Genomic DNA, 20,099 nt, shown 5'->3' with positions numbered 1-20,099 from the left:
AATATAACAGTTTATACTTAGGCTGTCGTGAAAGTGTAATATTTAGAGAAATACTAAGTTTCAAACGCAAAAGTAGTGGTGAATTAGGCAAATGGATATTTATTATATATTTAGACTGCATGTTTCCTTTAAAGTTTAATGCACGCAACTGTTTTCGCCAGATTTCATTTCTGCTGTTTCTCATGAGCGTGCGTCAGTCGGGCTTCAACAACAAAGCCGTCTGCGCATCGACTTCCGCTGCACTGACAGCGCTCGCCCAGTGTGGGCGGAGCTATCCGTCTAGGATGTGACGTAGGGACTAGGGCGCCCCCCGCTCCCCGCCCCCCGCCCCCCGCTACTGAAAAACAAGGGGTAGAAAAAGGGTTCGCGTCACCACCACCACCGTCGTACCTGTGTGAGCACTTCCGTTTCCGCCGAAAACAACGGGCGGCCATTGTTGCCAGGTTTTGTGAGAGAAGTAAGCAATCACGTCTGTAAAAAACAAGCCCAAAAGAAGCGCGAGCCCTTCGCTTTTTAAAATAATACATTGGCTATTTGAAAATAGCCGCCTATCTAATCACCCCAAAAAGAAGTCTTGAAGAAAATTGAAAACATGTGGAATATTGTTGTACGGGGGTCCCTGGCATAAAATATATCAATTTGGGGCATTTTGGGGGTCCTTGACTTGAAATTAATTAAGAACAGCCCAAAACCGCAACCACAATTTTTTACATGCAACTTACAGACAAAGAAGCCTGTATTCTGTGGACATGGCAACGCTGACGGACGGAGTTGACTGACTGGCGTGGGCGGGTCCTATGACGTCATCTTTGTTGACGATTTGTAAGGAAATCCAAACAGTGAGTGTTGATGGGGAATCATACTTATTAACAGTGGTGGAAAAATACTCAAATGTTTTACTTAAGTATAAGTATCGATACTGCACTGTAGAAATACTCTAAAGTAAAAGTCCAGAATTCAAAATGTACTTTTGTATAGAACATAAATAATGTAAAAAAAAAACGTGTTGATGATAATGATGATAATAATAGGCTAATAACAGCCTAGTAGTAGTAGCAATTTATGGGGGGAAAAAGTCCTCATACTACACATCACACACAAAACAGAGTGGACAGTGGGCACTGTGAAACTTGGGCACTAGGAAGAATGGGCACTAAAGGGGAAATCCAGGCACCAAAATGGGAATACTTTGAAGTCGTAGGGTTTATGTCCAGAGAATATGTTTTGCACCTGTCTGGCACGCTATTACTGGAATGCAACTACATTCAGTTGATTTATTTCCCCCATCCAAAACATTTTCTGACACATTTTATATTAGTTTGAGGTTAAGGTTAAGCATAGTTCTGTGAGGTTAAGGTTAGGTTTAGGCATAGTTTTACTGAGGTTATGGTTATAGACCAATTATTTGTTTACTAACATTGAGCCTGGACGCACAGGTGATTGTTTCACGCAATCAATTCCCAACCTGTTTCGGGGTGCACTGGTTTCAGCACACCCCAACCCCCTCTTGTGTGTGTTGGCTAGTGAGACGCGTCCTAACGAGACCTGATATAATGGGTTTCGTTGCGCGCATACTGGCTGCACGCAGCCAGTATGACGTCGTCTGTTAAGGGGTCTATATGGTTAAGGTTAGGTGAAGGCATAGCCTAGTTTTTACTGAGGTTATGGTTAAGGTTAGGTTTAGGCATAGTTTTACTGAGGTTAGGGTTAAGGTTAGGTTTATCTGTCTGTCTCTTATCATCATGATTTGTGTGCGAGGGGATCTCATTTTAAACAAGCTTAGTGCTTTATGAGCCTTCCAGTTAGTGAATTTGTACTTCCATTTACTGTTGTTCTCATGTCTTACTAAATAAAGTAGGCCTACATCAATCAATCAATCAAATTAGGCATAGTTTTACTGAGGTTAGGGTTAAGGTTAGGTTTAGGCATAGTTTTACTGAGGTTAGGTTTAGGCATAGTTTTACTAAGGTTAGGGTTAAGGTTAGGTATTAGGACCGAATACACTCTTTCACTTTTAGGCCAACGCTTCCCTCTAGTGGTGACTCGGAGCACTGACAGCCTCGACCTCTTGCCTGCTTGTATTGATGTCTATATAGGCTAATTAAGAAGGGCAGCCTACAAATTATGTACATTTATTCATGAAATATATTTGAAAGACATGGTGGAAGTATGACAAAACTATTCAAAAAGTCAATTTCCATTTAGGTTGTAGGAAAACGTTTTGGAGGCAGTGTTACTCTCAGTAACACTATCAGATTTATTATGGGATCTAAATAACATCACTTTAGAGTGGAAGGCCTGGTGGTGCAAGGAGAGATTTTTCAATTTGAAGGTCGTGGGTTTGAATCTTGTTCCCGGTGAATCTTTATTTTTGGGCTTTGTAAGGCAAAGAGTGTGCCTCCATACTCCATACTAGTACCTTAAGACATTTACATATTAAGCAAAGTGACATTAGTATTTCATTTTATTATTTGTATTTTTTTTAAAGCATTTAATTTTTTGAGATTTCCTTTTAGTATTTTTTTCCTCCCAGTGTTTCATATTAATAGTTTTGTTTGACTCCTGTTCTAGTTTATTGTGGCATTTGATTGATCCTTTATTTGGATTCGATGTCTGTTTTTGAATCCGAAACCTTTAGTTTACAATTGATGACATAGCTCTCGTGCCACAGAAACATGGAAGGTAATAGTGACAACAAAATCGTTAACCTTGTAGAGAATTGAGAGTGAAAATCTGCCAAATGGTGGAAATGAAGCCCAACCCTTTGGTTTACAAATCATGGACAATTGGACATAGCTCTCATGCCACGGAAGCATGGAAGATGCAATTGAGAAAAAAATACTTGTAAACCTTGTAGAATTTAGATGGAGAGTGAACATTTGCCAAATTCTGGTCTTGAACCCCAAACCTTTGGTTTACACACCACGGGCATAGCTCTCATGCCACAGCATTGAAAATAGTTAACCTTATAGAGTTTAGAGAGGATTTTTTAGAGTTTAGTGTGAAAATGTTCCTTACCAGCTTTGAAACCTAAACCTTCAGCTTATAAACCCCTGTCATATCGCTTGTGCTACAAAGGCTTAAGGCCATTTTACACCTATGCAACTCCTTGCAACTGTAAAGCTATTTCCCTGGGGAACTAGCTTTGCTGGACGGCATGGACAGAACTGAGTCGGGTGTCAATGTCACACCAGACGATGAGAAGCAACACACAAGGAGCGGTAGCAGCTACACCGGAGTGTGTAGCTGCTAACTATCTACAGGAGGCAGCAGACCTCCCCTCCTAACAGGAACAACTAACCCCTACTCTATATCTGTTCTTCGTTGCCAGGCATAACTAAACTTAAGATTCTGCGAATGACCCCCTCCCTCCCAAAAGAGTGCAGAGCTGCACCGATGGGATGCTCCAATGTCATGTAGTGTCTGAATGAGTGAGTCCTCTATCTCCCCATAAAAACCTGGAGTATGCAACATTTGAAATCCTCCTCCTGCTGCCTTGATATTCGGCCAACAAGCTTTTCCAAAAAGAAAAAAATCAAATTGCATGGTATCAGATCTTCTATAAATTGTCAACACATCCCTTCTCTCAGATTGGTTGCCACAAGCCTGAAAACTGCAGTCATCAAGCCACTCTTAAAATAAAATATTCTATACACATCCCTGATGAACAATTATAGGTCCATATCAACCGGTTTAAGTAAAATAAATGAAAAAGCGTTCTTTAAAAAAATCTTGGCACTCAACAACGGCTTTGATGTCTTCCAGTCAGGTATTAGATATTGTAATGATGTACTTTTTGAAAACAAAAGCACTTAGTATAAAACACATTTAATTACACATTAAGAAACATAACAGTTCCTTGTAAACTGTAAAATCCTCATTGTTAATTTAACTAGAGTGTAAAAATGGAAATGGCATTCTCACACTCTCAGCGTTAAATTAACAGGATTTACTGTGGGCTAATGTTTTTTTTTTTTTACATCTTAACGAGACAGGCTTCTTTCTTCTGGTTAATGTGCAATCTACTAACCGTTTCACCTCATTCTGTAACTTTGTGTCCTCATCCAAACCAGAAGACGTACAGCTCTTTTTCTTCTCACTATGTATGAAAGGTGCATGTGTTGATCGGTAGGGTGAATACACAGCTGTTGGGCTGACATACTGTATATATGGCAGTCAGTGGACATCAGTCTATCCACATGACTATGGAGTGCATGGAACTCTTCTAAACACAGACTCTCATAACGTCATTGTCAGTTATCGTCCTCCGAAGAAGAAGAAGAGCGTGCCACTCCACCGCTGTCATCCCGGTAACATCTGGCCAGGAGACGCAGCTCCTCCAGAGCCTCCAGGTAGTCAGCCATTTCAGGTCCTTGTGAGAGGAAGCTGGGGGCCACACGGCCAATGTCAAGGGTGCTGACACCGCGGTGCATATCTGACAGCCATTGGCCGACCGCGGGGCTTGACTGGAGGGAGGTCAGGATGGGCAGGGAAGAGACTACTGGTGCTGAGGCTGCACACAATGAAGAAAGAGAAACAGAAGTTCAAGAAAGGAAGGCAAAATCACAGAGGCTCCACTTGAAAGAAATGAATCAGAATCGGTTTTGTTCAGAAAAAATGCCAAAACAACGATTGAAATCACTGTATACTCACAGCCACGGGGAGGGGGCTGACTCTGTATTAAGCCCTGCTCACCAAGAGACTGGCTGCATATGTGTGGGAAAGGAGGTGTCAGTTTGCTGGGGGCTGACACCAGATGCAATGCCCTGTACAGCAAAGGAGAGAGAGGCAAAAAGACAAGAGCAGAAACCGTCAATCAGTAGTAGTTACATACAAAATAGTAGTTATCTGTGTGTGTGTGTGTGTGTGTGTGTGTGTGTGTGTGTGTGTGTGTGTGTGTGTGTGTGTGTGTGTGTGTGTGTGTGTGTGTGTGTGTGTGTGTGTGTGTGTGTGTGTGTGTGAATGGGGAACTCACAGAGGTGTGGTAGGATAGAAGGATCTGATGTAGTCTTCAAGGACATCTTCCCCATGGTTAAGGCTGTACAGGGGAGTGCGTGGCTGGGTTCCTGGTTCCAGAGACCTGATAGCATGGATCGTAGTTTTTGTAGTTGTTTTTTCATCAAGTATTACAATAGTCACATGGAAGATGCTTATCTGGGCTATGTAACATTTTATGGAAGAAAGAAAATCAACAGTAATTTATTCATTCATTTGGGGAAGATGCTGACCTGACCAGGCTCTGTCCCTCCAAGCCCTTGAGTGTTACCATCTGGCCGTAACATCGACCATCACCAAGTTCCGGGCAAGCTGATAAGGGTTTCCATGGTAATGCATCAGCACAGGATGTCAAGGCATCAGGGAGACAGCTGCCGTGCATCATGGGAAAGGGAACGGCACCATACGCAGCCACCACCTGAAATTAACATTACCTCACTGAGCACAAGCTAAAAGCCTCTTGCATGGTATGTAGGAAACCTCAGGACAATCACATTTAACATTGATGATGATCACATATGATGACCCTAAAACCTTAAGTCCAGTGATGCTAGTACAGGTAAGCTACATTATAAAACAACATAGAAAGAAACTATTGTGTTCATATGAGAGCATGAAGTCACCTTTCTCCCGGACGAGGCCAGCGCATCTGCCACTTGCCACATGGGGACAGTGTTGTTCCTCAGCCTGTAGGATGCAGTAAGGGCATCCAGACCTAGAGCCAGGACAGCGCTGCTGTGGTACCACAGTAAGGGCTGGCACAAAGGAAATATAAAGATGTACTTAGACATAGATCAATTGATAAATTAAATAAAACTGGAAAATCTCTATGGTAAACTGGCAATTATGAATGGCAGGCAGGGGGTGTCTGGATGGCAAAGGATTAAAACACTCGCCCCCCACACCGCCCGTCGCCCGAGTTCAATTGTGTTGGACACTCCTGGTGGCGCTATAATAGGGCAATGTCAAAAGGGTGACATTTGTTCCTCAACGCAGTGCGAATGTGCACGCAAGTTTCACCGCAATGGGACGCAGCGTTTATGATTTGAGGCATTTTGTTAAAAACGGGCCACTCCTGCAAACTTTAGATGTCAATCTTAGCCGATCAGGATGGCATATGAAAAATCCAACAGATTCGTCTTTATCACATCACTAAAGATATCATGCGTAAAATGTGGATAAAATCTGAAGGAGTAATATAAAAAACAATGTTTTACATAAGTCGGCCTCCTGGTGGCGCTATAAAAGGCAGATGTGAAAAATGCAGGGCAAAGGTTTTTCCTTGGCCTCTAGGGAGTACGCATACAAAGTTTTACGCAAATCGGTGCAGTTATAGGTTAAAAAGCTAATCGGCCTGTTATAGCGCCACCATAAGGCTGATTTGAAGTGGCTTTTCTTCCTCGGCCTAGTGGGAATGTGCATGCAAAATCTCGCGGAAATCGCAAGCTGCGTTCAGGATTTGTGGCATTTTGTTCAAAATGGAGCACTCCTGCAAACTTTGGAAGCCAATCTTAGCAAATCAGGATGGAATATGAAAAATCGGAAATAATCGTTTTTTTTTTAATCTGTTTCGTTTAATGACTATAGAGATACTGTGTACCGATTTACGTGTGTTTGGACAAAATCTGCGGGAGTACTGTTAAAAAATGTGTTTTGCAAAAATCAGCCTCCTGGTGACGCTACAACAGGCCCATGTGAAACATTTGGGGCAGAGGTTCTGCTCTGGCATCCAGGGAGTGTGTGTGTACAGTTTCGCTGCAACCAGGCCAACGGTGCCGGAGATTAGCTGCTCGCAGACAGACACACGGACACACACACACACACACACACACACACACACACACACGCATGGATGGACAGGGTGCAAAACAAAACAAAGAAAACAGTCTGGAGAGACAGAGAAACTGATAAGTGAGACTCACATTGTAGTTTAGATGAGGGAAGGCCATGGGAGAGGTGGGTCGTCTGCCCAGCCCACCCCTCAAGGTCATAGGGCAGAAGAAAGAACTGTGCCTGGCAAGATGCACTGTCCCTAATGCGCAGTTCATCAGGTGGTAGAGGTCCTTCATTGGAGTCTGAATCAACAGAAGCAATAGCATTACAAAATAAGCCTCGTTTGTTGCAGCAGTATAAAAAGAAATGGTGCATTTACAAAAAAAAAGAGACAAAACAACGATAAACTACCTCTGGGTTAAATGACAGGGTTAGACAATGAACAAAACTGTAATCTTGGAGTTTTGCGGATAGCTACTATAGAACGTTTCTCATTACTCACCGAATCTGGGTGGCTGACAGGTGCCAGCCCCCAGGTTAGGATACCTCTCCCACCATATGAGTCCTGCAGCATTTCTGTGACCTTTGATCCCAGGCCGGAAAAGCCATCGGCCAAGTCACATAGCACCTGGAACCCCTGAGAGAAACAAGGGATGCAGGAAGAGGAAGAGATGGAAGTAATGGGAAAAGAAAGAAGGGAATGAAGAAAAGGACAGAAGGAATAAATAAGAGTACTTTCACTAGTGAGTCAATATGTTCCCGTTTTTGGTCAACATCACAAATGCACTTGAAATAAAGTAGATACAGTAGTAATTGGATGTACCCGACTTAACCCAAGTTCCTCTATAATCTTCAGTGTAATGCACCTATAATAGAACATGCATATGATCACATTTGATATGAATGTGCTCATGCAAGTGTCTAGAATCCACTTTGTCTCATCACAGGTTTATACAGAGACCCAAGCGACATTTGTAGGTAAAAAGAAAATTAGGAGTAGCTTTACAAAAAACAAAGTTAGTGAATTAGTTTGTGATGTTTGTGAAAAACTAATGTGGACGAATAAGATAAAATAAAACTCAATTTCCCCAACTTAGTTTTTTTCCCTGCACCCTTAAAAAAAACAACCCTGAAAGAAATAAAATAAACCAACAAAATAAAGTTACCCCTAAAAATGTTTTACTTACAAATGTCCCTTTAGGTTTACAGGTGTAAAGAAGTGGGTGAAATTAGTTTTTGTGCTAGCTCCATTGTTTTTGTTGTTTTCAGTAAGAACGGAAAAGAAGAAGGGGGGGGGGGGGGGGGGGAGCCAGGAGCAAGAATCTATGTTAGCTTATATAACTATAGCTATAACTTCATCAAATGATGAATGCTCATTCGATTTACAAACCAGTGTCAATGTGGCAAATGATACACCTAAGTTTGCACAAAAATCTAAGTTTTGTGAATGAGGCTCACTATTTTGTGTGTGTGTGCGTTAGGGCTTTCACCAACTAGTAGACTAGTGGACTAGTATAACCACTAGTCCACCTTGTTGGTACTAGTCGAATAGTTGATAAAAAAAAGGGGGTCAAAAGTATGCCCAATAATAGCCTATTATTGGGCAATAACCCCCTTTTGAGGATCCTTGAAGACGCTGCTGTGCTGCTGTGCCAGAAGCGCTTCCTTTAAAACGGCATAAAAATAAAGGCAGGAGGATAATAATAATAGTAATGGCATTTTTAATAGATTAACATCGACTAGTCGACAACCACTGGGTCAAATTAGTCGACCAGTGAAAATCTCTAGTTGTGAAAGCCCTAACGTGTGTGTGTGTGTGTGTGTGTGTGTGTGTGTGTGTGTGTGTGTGTGTGTGTGTGTGTGTGTGTGTGTGTGTGTGTGTGTAATGAGAGGTGGAGGTAAATTGTAAATTGAGCGTGTGTACAATGAAACTATTTAAAATCTAAATCAAAACAATGAGTAGTTAAGTGTGTATGTATTGTAGTTACCTGAAGATGATCACATTCCTCCACAAAGAAGTGCAGCCTATCCTCCAGCTCTTCCAACACAGATCCCTGGAGCAGTGCCTCTCCCTGGCCAAACGCTTCCAGACGGTGAGTCTCCCTGGACATCCACACATCCACACATGTTGTTAAGACTCTGACACCGCATGTATGATATTATGAAACTGAATATAATGAACTATGGTGCACCGGATAACTCTAGAACATAATCTGGACAGCCAAAATAGTCCCACATCGCTCCTCCAAGAATGTGTGTAAAGTGGATCGGCGCTGCCCCTCACCCATCATGGTTGTACTGGTGGATGACGGAGATGGTGCGAGGGTGCAGGTGGATCCTGAGGAAGTCAGACCATACCCTCACACTGCCCTCCAGCCTGTAGGTGTTCTGTAAACGCTCCAGATGGTCGTTCACAGTAGCCGTGCTCACTGCAGTTGACAACAGGAGTTTTATGAATGATCTCTGGTTACTTTTAATTACACGCAGGACGGAACACCATAAACTGCACTTACATATCACATGCACAGTTCAAACAATTGCTAATAATAATAATATAAATACATATTTAAGAGAAAATTGCTGATAAGGAGTTCTGAGAAAATGATTGGATCGTTCTATTACCTGAGCACTGAGGGTGAGACTGGGAGGCAAAATCAGCAAATATCTCCCCCTTCTGAAAAGAAAGATAGACGTCAAAATAAGATTGAATGAGGATGTTTTCATGATTCAAGTTCAGTACTACGCACATGAAAGTTGTAAGTGGATCAAAGACAAAGCCCTGTCCTTTAATCTTAGGACTCTTTTTTTTTCCAGTGATGGAATGAACAATAAACAAAAGCTATGCTCTCAGAGCTGTCTGAAACATAACCATCCTTTCTTTTGAAAATAATTACATGTCGAAGAAGACAGATCCTCTTTTCTTTTTTCATTTTCAAAGGACAGTTTACAAGCATTGTGTCATAAGATCAATTTAAATAAAATATTGTTATGCACAGGATTTACATCTCATTATAAATACTCACATCTAGTTTGTCCAGGTCTTGGAGGAAGGGGTTCTTTGTCGTGGGAGTCTCTTTGTGCAGCATCATTTTTCCCTCCCTGCCAAGTGGAGCACATTTTCATATTGAATACAAAGAACCAATAACTTGTTATGCAAAGATACTTAGAAACCCTTTATTGTCAATTACAAATATATTGAAAATTCCTCCCATTACAAAAATATATAAATGTTTTATCATTTTGGTCTGAGATGTACTGTTTGTGAAATGTGGTTCACAAATATCACATGGGACAGGAGAAAAAAAGAAATAGTCATTTATACTATACTTAGTTATTGGTACCCTCTAAGCAGACAAATAATATTCTGACATACAGTACACTCACATATTGGTGAATATCATCATATCTGAAACACACATACCATGTGAAAGCAATATTGCCATCTTGGTCAGTTTCATACAGACTTCCCTCTTGCCTTAGAGTCTGAAGACTACCTGTTATAGAGGAACAGAGAGAGAGAGAGAATCTATCACACTGTGCCAATTATTGAATTGAAGAAACTACAACCTACAGTATGTCAGCTGACATAGGTTGGGGCAATATTTACCTTGAATAAAACATAACAAAACAAATAATAAAAGGAGGAAGATTTAGACTCGGACTTGGCTTGATGATTCTCCAAAGGGCAGTGGAAATATCTCCAGATATTTGTACACAAAACTGTGTACACATAGACAGCAGATACTGTAGTGTTTGATTCCTGTGCTTTAACACATGAAACATTTAAAATTGTCTGGTTAAGGTAGAAGCACACTTAACGACCATGGCACATGGCACATAATCGGCAGAACTCATAGCCTACGACACTGATGCACAACTGTGCATCAGCTTGAAGAAGGCTGTCCTTTATCCTGTCACACTGAACGACACAAGATGCTTACGCTGCGTTCACACGGGCAGACACAAAGATACACAGCATATTTGTCGCTCTGTATCCATGTTGCTCAACACGGTCGTTTACGTCATCGCTTCCCTACGTCATCGGAGCTACAGTTGTAATTTTTTATCTGGAAGTTGAACCCAGCTCAACTTCAATTTGTAGCTTTGTATCTTTTTGTAGCGGCTGCAAATGTCGGATGTTGCTTTGTATCTTCATGTCGCTGGCTTCCATTGAAAATTAATGGTAGCATGTATCTTTGTATCTGCCCTTGTGAACTCAGCACCACGATTAATGTTTTTGCCATGATGTAGATAAATATTGATCTCGCGGAATAAATGTAGGCGCCAGAGACAGCGCAGCAGTAAAAGTTAGATACAGGGCAAAGAAGTACAATAGGTACAGAAGAATAACATCAACAGACACTGTCAAACAAATATGAATAAAGTATACAGATGTATACACCCTATACATTCATCCTGCCTGGTGCAGAACAAGTGACACCAACATTAATAAATATAAAAGTATACAGACGTATATACTCTATATACAATCCTCCTGCCTGATGCAGAATGTGAAAAAGAGAAGCATGGTAGCCTATAGTTATGACATCAGCACAGACCACAGGTAACGTTACAGGTGACAGATTGGATGTTACAATAGTCACGCAACAATGCAACAAAGTAACAGAGTCAGTTATCGTTGCCCTTTGCGTACCTCATCATAGATAATCATTCTCATAGCAAACGGCACAAAGGACTGACGAAGCTCCTCCAGCCTCAGGCTGGTAGAGGAATAAGTCCTTCCTATCGCTCACTCGCTCTTCAATCTCCATGTGGAGGGTGTGGGAGTGGTTGGCCCGATGGCCTCCAGCTTCCTCTGTACACGCACCTTCACCACATCCTCCACCCCGTCCAGTGTGGCCCAAACGACAGAGCCAGCCTTCCTCACCAGCCTGTTTAGGCTTATTGTGCCTGCAGCCTTCATGTGAACCCCCCCCCCCCCCCCCCACCCAGCAGGCAACCACAAAGAAGAGGACACTGGCCATTACAGACTGATAGAACATCATCCTATTACACACACCAAAGGATCTGAGTTTCCTCAGCCAGAACAGCCTGCTTTGGCCCTTACTGTGGACATTTTGTCCGGGCCAACATATCGTACACACAGTGTGTGCTTACCTTTGAGATCCATGGCAATTAGACGAGGGGTGTAAGTAACATGACCCCCCAGAGTCTGTCCCTCACGAAACACAACGTCACTATGTATGTCGTCGGGGCCAGATGATAAAGAAGCATCCTGAAGACAACAAGAAGGGCGAGAGGTTGAGGTAGAACAAACTCAGTACACTCAATATTACCAAAGGTGTAAGTGTGATATATACAGAAAGTGCATATGTTACGTACAACAATACGAACAGAATTGTTTGCTAGGTTTTGTTCTATAAAACAATGGATCATACTTTATGAAACGTTGCTCACCAAGAAAAAGTTAAAGTTGTGTGATATATGACCAGTAGCTTACCAAGAAACTGCATAATCATAAGCTAACTGAATCAAAATGAGTCTAAGTAATATCTTGCTTAGGGGATAGTTTTACAAAGAAACTACTAGCCCATGGTATTGGAATACCCAATCAGTGATTAATGCAACTCAACCATTACAACACAGGACAGTAATGACTACCTAGCTGCAAGCTAGGACATCCATATGGGTATGGTATGTGTGTACCATCTGATTCCCTGGTATATGGTACGAACTATGACATATACTGTACATAAATGTCAAGGCCTCTTTGTCAGTGTGGTCCTCCTCACTGAAACTGACTTTGAATGAATCCCATACACCCTGCAATGCATCCTTCACACACATCTCTGCCAGAGAATAAACGACAGTTAGCTTACTAATCCTACGAGTTGAAATTAGGTTTCTATACGTACGTACGTACGTACGTACGTATGTATGTATGTATGTATGTATGTATGTATGTATGTATGTATGTATGTATGTATGTACGTATGTACGTCTGTGTGTATGTATGTAAGTAATGTATGTATGAATGAGCAGGAACATTAAACATTATGTTCTTTGTGTTGTCTAGCTAGCTGAAAAGCTGGCTATTGTCCTTCTTTACTGTTATAGCTTCTGTTCATAGTGTATACTATGCATTAATTTTAAGTACGAGCTATTCTCACTCATTAAAACAAGTTTTGAACTTGGATAGTTATACCAAACCGTTAGTTAGCTAAAGCTAACAGAAACCACACTAACCTGTAAATTCCACCAGTGAGTCCCCACAAAGTTTGCATAGTGTCCCAATTGAAGGGTAATGACTTCTCTGCAATGGCTACTCATCGCGACGGTTATTAACGAGCAAAACGAACTAAATAAATGTCTGTTCTCTGCGCATTAAGCACATATTTTGGAAATACTGTTGTGACAACAGTGTTTTCACTCGGTCTACCTAACAGTAGCTACTAGCTGTAGCTTTACCACAACTATAACCCATTGGTTGGGGTGAAGTGCGTACAGAGATACCATTGGCTGTTTCTAGAACACTGCGTGGTAGTCGGGTTGCCATGTCTGCTTATTATACGCGGATTTGGGCTTGTTTTTCTGTACAGCCTGTACATTTTCGTAGTTGCGATTTTTTGGGCTTGTTTCTAAAGTGTAGATGCTTAATTTGGCTCAGTTGTAATTGTTTCCTAATGTTATTTAAATCAGTGGTTCTCAAACATTTCCATGTCATGGACCCTCAAATTCATATGTATTTGTCTGCAGACCCCATCTGAAAATAATAATATTTTATGCCATACAATATTTGTGTTGTTAAAATGTTTCACAAAATATTCCACATTTTTCGAATTTTCTTCAAGATCTTTAGGAAGGGCTAGCTTCTTTTGGGCTTGTTTTCATAGACCCGGTTGCTTGTTTCTCTCGAAAGATCTGGCAACACTGGTGGTAGTTCGGTTTCACTGCGCCATGGCCTCACATGTGGCGCACGCGGCTCCGATTGGTCTATATCTCATAGCCCAGGCAGAGAGTCACAACCTGGGCTGTGATAGGCTAGTTGGTTGTTAGGCAACTGCTAAATCACGTAGACAACTTTGTCTATTATAATAATTAATCTAATGGACAACTGCAATTAAACACTGACTGCTTATGGGTATATTATTTTCCAGCGCAGTTATTGTTGTTATTGCCTGTTAGTGAGTGAGTGAGTGAGTGAGTGAGTGAGTGAGTGAGTGAGTGACACAGACAAACAGCAACAACACCAACCCAGGCTATGGGATGGCGCACGTACGTGCACTCGCAAAACAATCCTAAAAAATGGTTAATTTAAAACATAATAAATGCAATGGATTATTGTAGCGTTTAATATATCCAGCCATCTACTGCCTTCAATCCCTCGCATACATAATACATGTGTTGACTTGTATAACTAACTTATTCAGTCACTTGAACAACATTTTAAAGTACACATAGTACTATTTATTATTATAGAACCGAAAATGTTCTAGTATTTTATCAAATAAAACAATCTATAACTTCGATAATGTTACTAATACTGTATTAATAAATTGGGGCCTAATGATAACAAAAGATGTCCTGGCCCTGTGGGTGCAGGGGCGGGCAAGCCGGTGAGACAGGTTTACACTCATGGTTTCGTACTTTTTAGGGAAACCAATCCTCCCAGTTCAGAATGAGATGAGAGAAATGGACATGGTGTCAGTATGAGGGCTGTGACACAATCACTCTGAATATGACCGGGCAAATGGGTAAAGTTTAACTTTAGTTTACACAGTAAATCCAGTGTGGCTTCTGAGAGTGTGCAAAGAGTGAGTAGAGTAGACTAATACACTCTCAGAGTTAAATGAACACTGGGGATTTTACTGTGTAGCTGGCTGCCTGCATACTAATACTATAATGCCGTACAGACTACTAGTCAGTGGTGTAAAGTAAATATAATTACATGTACTCAAGTACTGTACTTATAAGTACAATTTTTAGGTACTTTTACTTTACTGGAGTATTTCCAATTTTCAGTAGGCTACTTTTACTTCTACTCCACTACATCTCAGAGGCAAATATTGTACTTTTACTCCACTACAATTATTTGAAAACTTTAGAATACATAGTTACTTTATAGATTTTGATTATTATTACAAAACAGACATTAATCACTTCAGCCAATTTCGGCCATTTGAAAATAGCCGGTACAATGGTGAGCTTGTATCTGCTATTTTCAAAGGATTTGTATTCATATTGTACATTTGAAAACTTGTGAAATGGGACATTCTGTATAATGGGTACTTTCTACTTTTGATACTTTAAGTACATTTTGTTTCCAATACTTTTGTACTTTTACTCAAGTAAATTTGAATTACGGACTTTTACTTTTGCGGTGTTTACCTTTGAGTAGGCCTACTTTTTCAACCACTGCTACTAGCCTACCGCCTACTACTTCCCCATCAGTAGACCATTGTGTTTTTGTTTAGATAATAAAGCCACGGGCAAAGTCTCCCCAGTTGCTCCGCTCCGCCCTTCATACCGCATGCAGTCACTAAAGAATGAACCTGTTGGCCACACCTGCCTAGTAACTTTTCTGTCTCACCTATCAAGCAGAACTTCTTGTCAAGCAGGGGAATCATTCAGGATCGTTTAAGTCTACTGGTTGCTTTCGGCAATGGAGCGGGATTGATAGTAGGTATGCTCTCTGTACAATAATATTAAGTATTGGTAGACTAGCCTGAAGGATCGCAGTTTTTAGACTGCCTCACAGGAATGTGTTTTGCTCTCATCTGAACCTGAACAGTTGTCACGGGTGTGAAAAACCCATTTATAGTCGCATAGATACCAGGGGAAAGTTTCAACTGGGTCAATTTAAGCCATTGATCGTTTCATACTGTCTCTACAGTCCCATAGTTAACTTAGACTAGACCTATATGTAGCCTGCCTAAAGCGGAAATGTTATTCATACAGTAGGTGATGGTGGTGCGTTGTAGGCACTAGGCTAGGCTATAATTCTTTGTAGGCTATTGTCTGTAATATGACACACCCATGATAACAAGTGAACTTTGCTTTTTGAAAATGGGAGTTGAATTTGACAATTACATTTATTTTTCAGGATCCAATGAAGACTGTATGACATGCAACAACAAAAATGAGATATAGAGAGGATATAGAAAATAGAGGCACAAAGAGACTAAAGACAGACACTTACATTTAAAAAAAAGTTAGTCAGACAAAAATGTCTGGGCAAAGTAATTTAATCACAGAATCCGAAGCAACCCATAGTCCTTCTGTATCCCAAGTATCAGAGGCCAACAATCAACAACATGTAGAGAGTACAGAGGGGACAGGAGAAAAGAAAAATGACAACATTGAAGCAGAAGAGCTGATAAAAGTGGATGCAGAGGAATTCCACGAGGAGGATGAAGTGTTTGGCTCTGCTGTTTTGGAACCAAGCACTTTGCCATGGCCAGGAGACGAAATGAGAAGGCTGGAGTTGGAGAACAAGGAATTGTCATCAGAAAACACAGCTGAAAAGATTGAGAGGGACCAGGACATGGGTAGAGGAAGCCAAGACCTCTCAGAGGACCAAAGCCAGGCAAATAGTGACAGAAAGGGAAAAGCCAAATGGAGGGAGAGCATGCCTGAGGGAGAGAGGTGGAGGGACGAGGACATAGACATGGACACTAGGCACGACAAAGGTGATGGGTCATTTGCGGATGACGAGGAAGAAGAGGACGACGAAGAACCAGTGAATCTGATGCCAGAGAAAGCTGCTTTGGTGTTCACTCCGCAAGTTAACATAGTGCATCAGTCCAGCAAAGAGATTCCCCAGGAGAGCAATCAATATATTGACCGGGACATTGAGAATGAGCTGCAGACCGAAGACCCAGCCACAGCAGGCCAGCTGTACTCAGAGTGGACAGGAGATGACAAGTATAATGCATGTATGTATGAATCCTGATAACTCATACTAACTAAAGGTCTAAAGCAGGGGTCTTCAACAGGGGGTCTGGGATCCCTAGGGGCTCCTCAGAGCTACTATAGGGGGTCCGCCAAATCTTTGTGTGATAGGATTTAGTTTTTTTACATTAACCACTTGAACCCTATAATTCATTTTCTGAGGAGAACATTAGCTGAAAATAGCAGATCTACAAGCTCTCAACGGAAAAAAGAGCAGACTAAGTAAAAAAAAAACTTTAATCTGAAACACAATTTTATACAATATAGAGTAGGGGGTCCCTGCTTCTCTCTCTCAGCTAGGGGGTCCATGGCCTGAAAACGTTGAAGACCCCTGGTCTAAAGGGATTAATCAGTCTGGTGTCTGGTGATATGTACTGAACATAATGTATACTGTTGCTCTCTAAGATATAGATGTCAGTCTGGTACACACCAGATGGCATGAAACAAAAGAGCATCCATTGTTTTCAGGGGAATGTTTAAAATATGTAAATGTAACAGACCAAACCAAAACAATAATGAATAACATTGAGTAAAAGAACATTATAAGTTGTAATGTGAAGAACAACACATCAACATGAAAGATTATAACATTTAAAAAAAGGCAACACTTGTAAGCGCATGTCATCAGGTTTTGAAGAAAGTATTGTTCAGATCAAATTCAATAGTCTTTGGCTATCGAGATCAGGGAGACTGGCTTTGGCTGCTTCCCTGACACGCTTGCACATTTTGGGCTCAGAGGGATGGCCTTGGCACCCGTTTGGATGTACTTGACCTTAGCAAACCGTAAAGGTTTGCCCTTTGCAAACCATGTATCATCACCTTTGGAGTCCCCATATGGTTGCCACAGTATGTGCTGTACTAATCCTCGACTTGACATCCCTTCGTGTCTTCCTCTAATCCTACACCTTTGTTTTTGTTCTCCTAGAAAAAAAGAATTACATTTAATACAATTCGATGGTGGACTCTATTATAAAAGAAAGAAAAGAAAATGGTGTAGAAAAAACGTTACAACTGTTATTTTTTCTCCTTGCTTAGATGTGAGCGACAATGTATGCGGTGAAAAACTTAAACTTGGTCTGGGGACAGCCGCAGCAGCTGTCATCTTCCCTTTGCTGGTGTGGGGGGGCTATGCCCTCCTTCCCTTCGATGTACCAAAGCTCGGGAGCGCCCCTGTTAGGCTGGTGTACACGTTACGCTGCTCTTTCTTTGCCATCATCCCCATTGTTCTTGGTAAGATGTTAACTGATTTCACTATTTAATCTGTGTTCAGTGTGTCATTTTAAATATCAAATTTAGATTTATATTTGAAATAGATTCATTGACTGTTTTTATTTATATATAGATTGTTATGCACAAATGTACAATCCTGCACAGCTAAATGGCTTTCCTTATAATTTACTGGATGAATTCAAATTAAGATATGTTGTGTAATGCTATAGAAGCAGCCTATCTGAAAAGAGGTAATACAAGGTGTTGGCTAATGCTTTGTAGCAGACAAAACAATGTGTGGTGCAAGGACCACCCTGCAGTGTTCACCCCACAGCTATGCACAAGAATGTCTACTAAAGTAAATTATTAGAATAAATGTATCTTTCTTGGCAGAAAGGCAAAACAAAAGCAAACGGTTAAGGAATAAACCATTCACACACCTCCCTCCCTTTCTGCACGCCCACACTGTTGTTCTGTCTTTCTGCAGGTGTGTTGGTGCAGGGGGTGGCAAGGCTGCGGTACAGTGCACTGAGCCCCCTATACGAGGGCAAGCTGGAGAACAGGGAAGTGGTCGTCCACTGGCACTTTGTCAACGAGTCACTGAGCCTCTTCCTAGTCTACTTCCTGCAACTAGCTGTCATGGCAACCTACATCAGCCAAGACCTCCTCAAGCTTGTGCCCCTGCTCACTATAATATTTGCCTTTGGCAGGTGTGTGTGTGTGTGTGTGTGTGTGTGTGTGTGTTCACTGTGTTAGTTATGAGTTTCAATATTGTTGTTGGCATGGAATACATGTTTGCGGTAAACAAATACAAGTCAAGAAGAGTTTTTTTATCTACCAGATTAATCATAAATCAATCCTACAGTATGTCCTATAGTACAGTATGTTGACATTTTTCCTGTATACTGTATGTCCTACAACTGAATCGATTAGTCATTTGTATGTTTGCTCTCCTTTGGTCTGTCTTAATAAGTTCCCCAAATCCATAATTTTTCTCAGAAAGAACTATCTTGTTTTCTCTCATACAGGTTGATCTACTGGGTATGTCTTTCGCTGGGCAGCAGTGTGAGGGGGCTGGGATTCGGTCTCTCCTTTTTCCCCATACTGGTCATGCTGGGCACCAATCTGTACTACGTATGCTCATCACTTGGAGAAGAGTCAATCTTTGATGTGGCACCTCCCACCACGGCTCCACCTCCCATGAAAAGGTGGTGGGGTTAAGGGATGAAGTCTGGGGCAATGTCCATAGAAGCAAGGCGATGAGAGAATATGTACAATGCAATGCTTTTTGTTTCATTACACAACATCAACATCAAAAAGGCATCTTGGGATCATTTTGGTTTTCATCCTCCATAAGCATTCAGTTTAATTCAATGGCATGTGTTCTTAAAGCAGACCAGCCCTCTTGAATTCACGGAGTAACACGTTATTCTGGATGTTCATAAATCCGCTGTGACTGTCCTAATAAACCGAAGCAGCCAATGCAGAGTAATATTCACACACAGCAGATATGAAGGAAAGACGGGAAGAAATTAGAACTGTCAGTCACTGGTTGACACAAATAATAAACCATCTGGTTTGCATGGAAATCGTATTAAGTATTTGGAAGAGCTTTTTTTTTTAAATTATATTTCATTCTTGGCATATCGTTACCTAGCAAGCTCAGTCAGAGAGATTGGTATCACTTGGTTACTATTACAAAATGTACATGTTCTGTTCCTTATGGGTCAGGGTAGTGCCCAGACTACACCTACATTCTGAGAGCGAACCTCTGATTTTAAGAACATGGATTCTGATAAATGCAAGGGTTAATTTATGAATGCCTGCTGTTTTGGGAGAAAACAAAGCTGTATGTGGAATCTGTATCTTGAAGTATGCATGAAATACTACAGGACAAAACCGCAAATTACCAACTACATTATATGCACATACTCTTTCTAGGGTTATTTGGAATACTGAATATTCAATGAATTAAAAAAATGTTCTCTAATATATTGGAAATTGTGTGATCTATGTGACAGAATGTATATTTTGACCACTTTAAAACCAATGTTTACAATAGGCTGATTGTTTACGTTTTCCAGTGATTAAAGGCTTTTTATCCTTTTTTGTCCACAGAAGCACATTACTTGCTCACTTTTGTATATTGAATGTCTTGAATGATCTTATCAATGAAATTAAGTTCTATTCAAAATATACATTTATTAATA

The 20,099-nt window shown here is 41.0% G+C and overlaps 2 protein-coding genes across 4 annotated transcripts; one reads left to right on the top strand and one right to left on the bottom strand.

Moving 5' to 3' along the window:
• Positions 1-3,809: 3,809 nt before the first annotated feature.
• msto1 (misato mitochondrial distribution and morphology regulator 1) lies at positions 3,810-13,157 on the bottom strand. 2 transcript variants are annotated; one of them, XM_084080760.1, is made up of 14 exons: positions 12,976-13,157; positions 11,887-12,004; positions 10,190-10,262; positions 9,792-9,867; positions 9,391-9,442; positions 9,053-9,197; positions 8,757-8,871; positions 7,271-7,405; positions 6,918-7,070; positions 5,619-5,750; positions 5,229-5,413; positions 4,976-5,080; positions 4,654-4,766; positions 3,810-4,513 (listed from the first exon to the last, which is right to left on the bottom strand). In XM_084080760.1, exons 1-14 carry the CDS (start codon positions 13,057-13,059, stop codon positions 4,254-4,256), a joined length of 1,746 nt encoding a protein of 581 aa, XP_083936886.1. In that variant the 5' UTR covers positions 13,060-13,157; the 3' UTR covers positions 3,810-4,253. The 2 variants fall into 2 exon arrangements, with proteins under 2 accessions (XP_083936886.1, XP_083936887.1); XM_084080761.1 differs by lacking the exons at positions 10,190-10,262; positions 11,887-12,004; positions 12,976-13,157 and adding an exon at positions 11,423-11,664.
• A 2,112-nt stretch (positions 13,158-15,269) lies between these two features.
• Positions 15,270-20,068, top strand: tmem79a (transmembrane protein 79a). 2 transcript variants are annotated; one of them, XM_084080711.1, is made up of 5 exons: positions 15,270-15,408; positions 15,833-16,664; positions 17,716-17,910; positions 18,377-18,599; positions 18,918-20,068. In XM_084080711.1, the coding sequence occupies exons 2-5, from the start codon at positions 15,956-15,958 to the stop codon at positions 19,108-19,110; spliced, it is 1,320 nt and encodes a 439-aa protein (XP_083936837.1). In that variant the 5' UTR covers positions 15,270-15,408; positions 15,833-15,955; the 3' UTR covers positions 19,111-20,068. The 2 variants fall into 2 exon arrangements, with proteins under 2 accessions (XP_083936837.1, XP_083936836.1); XM_084080710.1 differs by having other exon boundaries at positions 15,276-15,412.
• Positions 20,069-20,099: the final 31 nt, after the last annotated feature.

The sequence above is a fragment of the Gymnoscopelus microlampas genome (genome assembly GCF_963454915.1).
Source record: "Gymnoscopelus microlampas genome assembly, chromosome: 15".
NCBI classification, from domain to species: domain Eukaryota; kingdom Metazoa; phylum Chordata; class Actinopteri; order Myctophiformes; family Myctophidae; genus Gymnoscopelus; species Gymnoscopelus microlampas.
The sequence above is the reverse complement of the archived record's forward strand: the minus strand, read 5'-3'. Positions and strand labels throughout refer to the sequence as shown.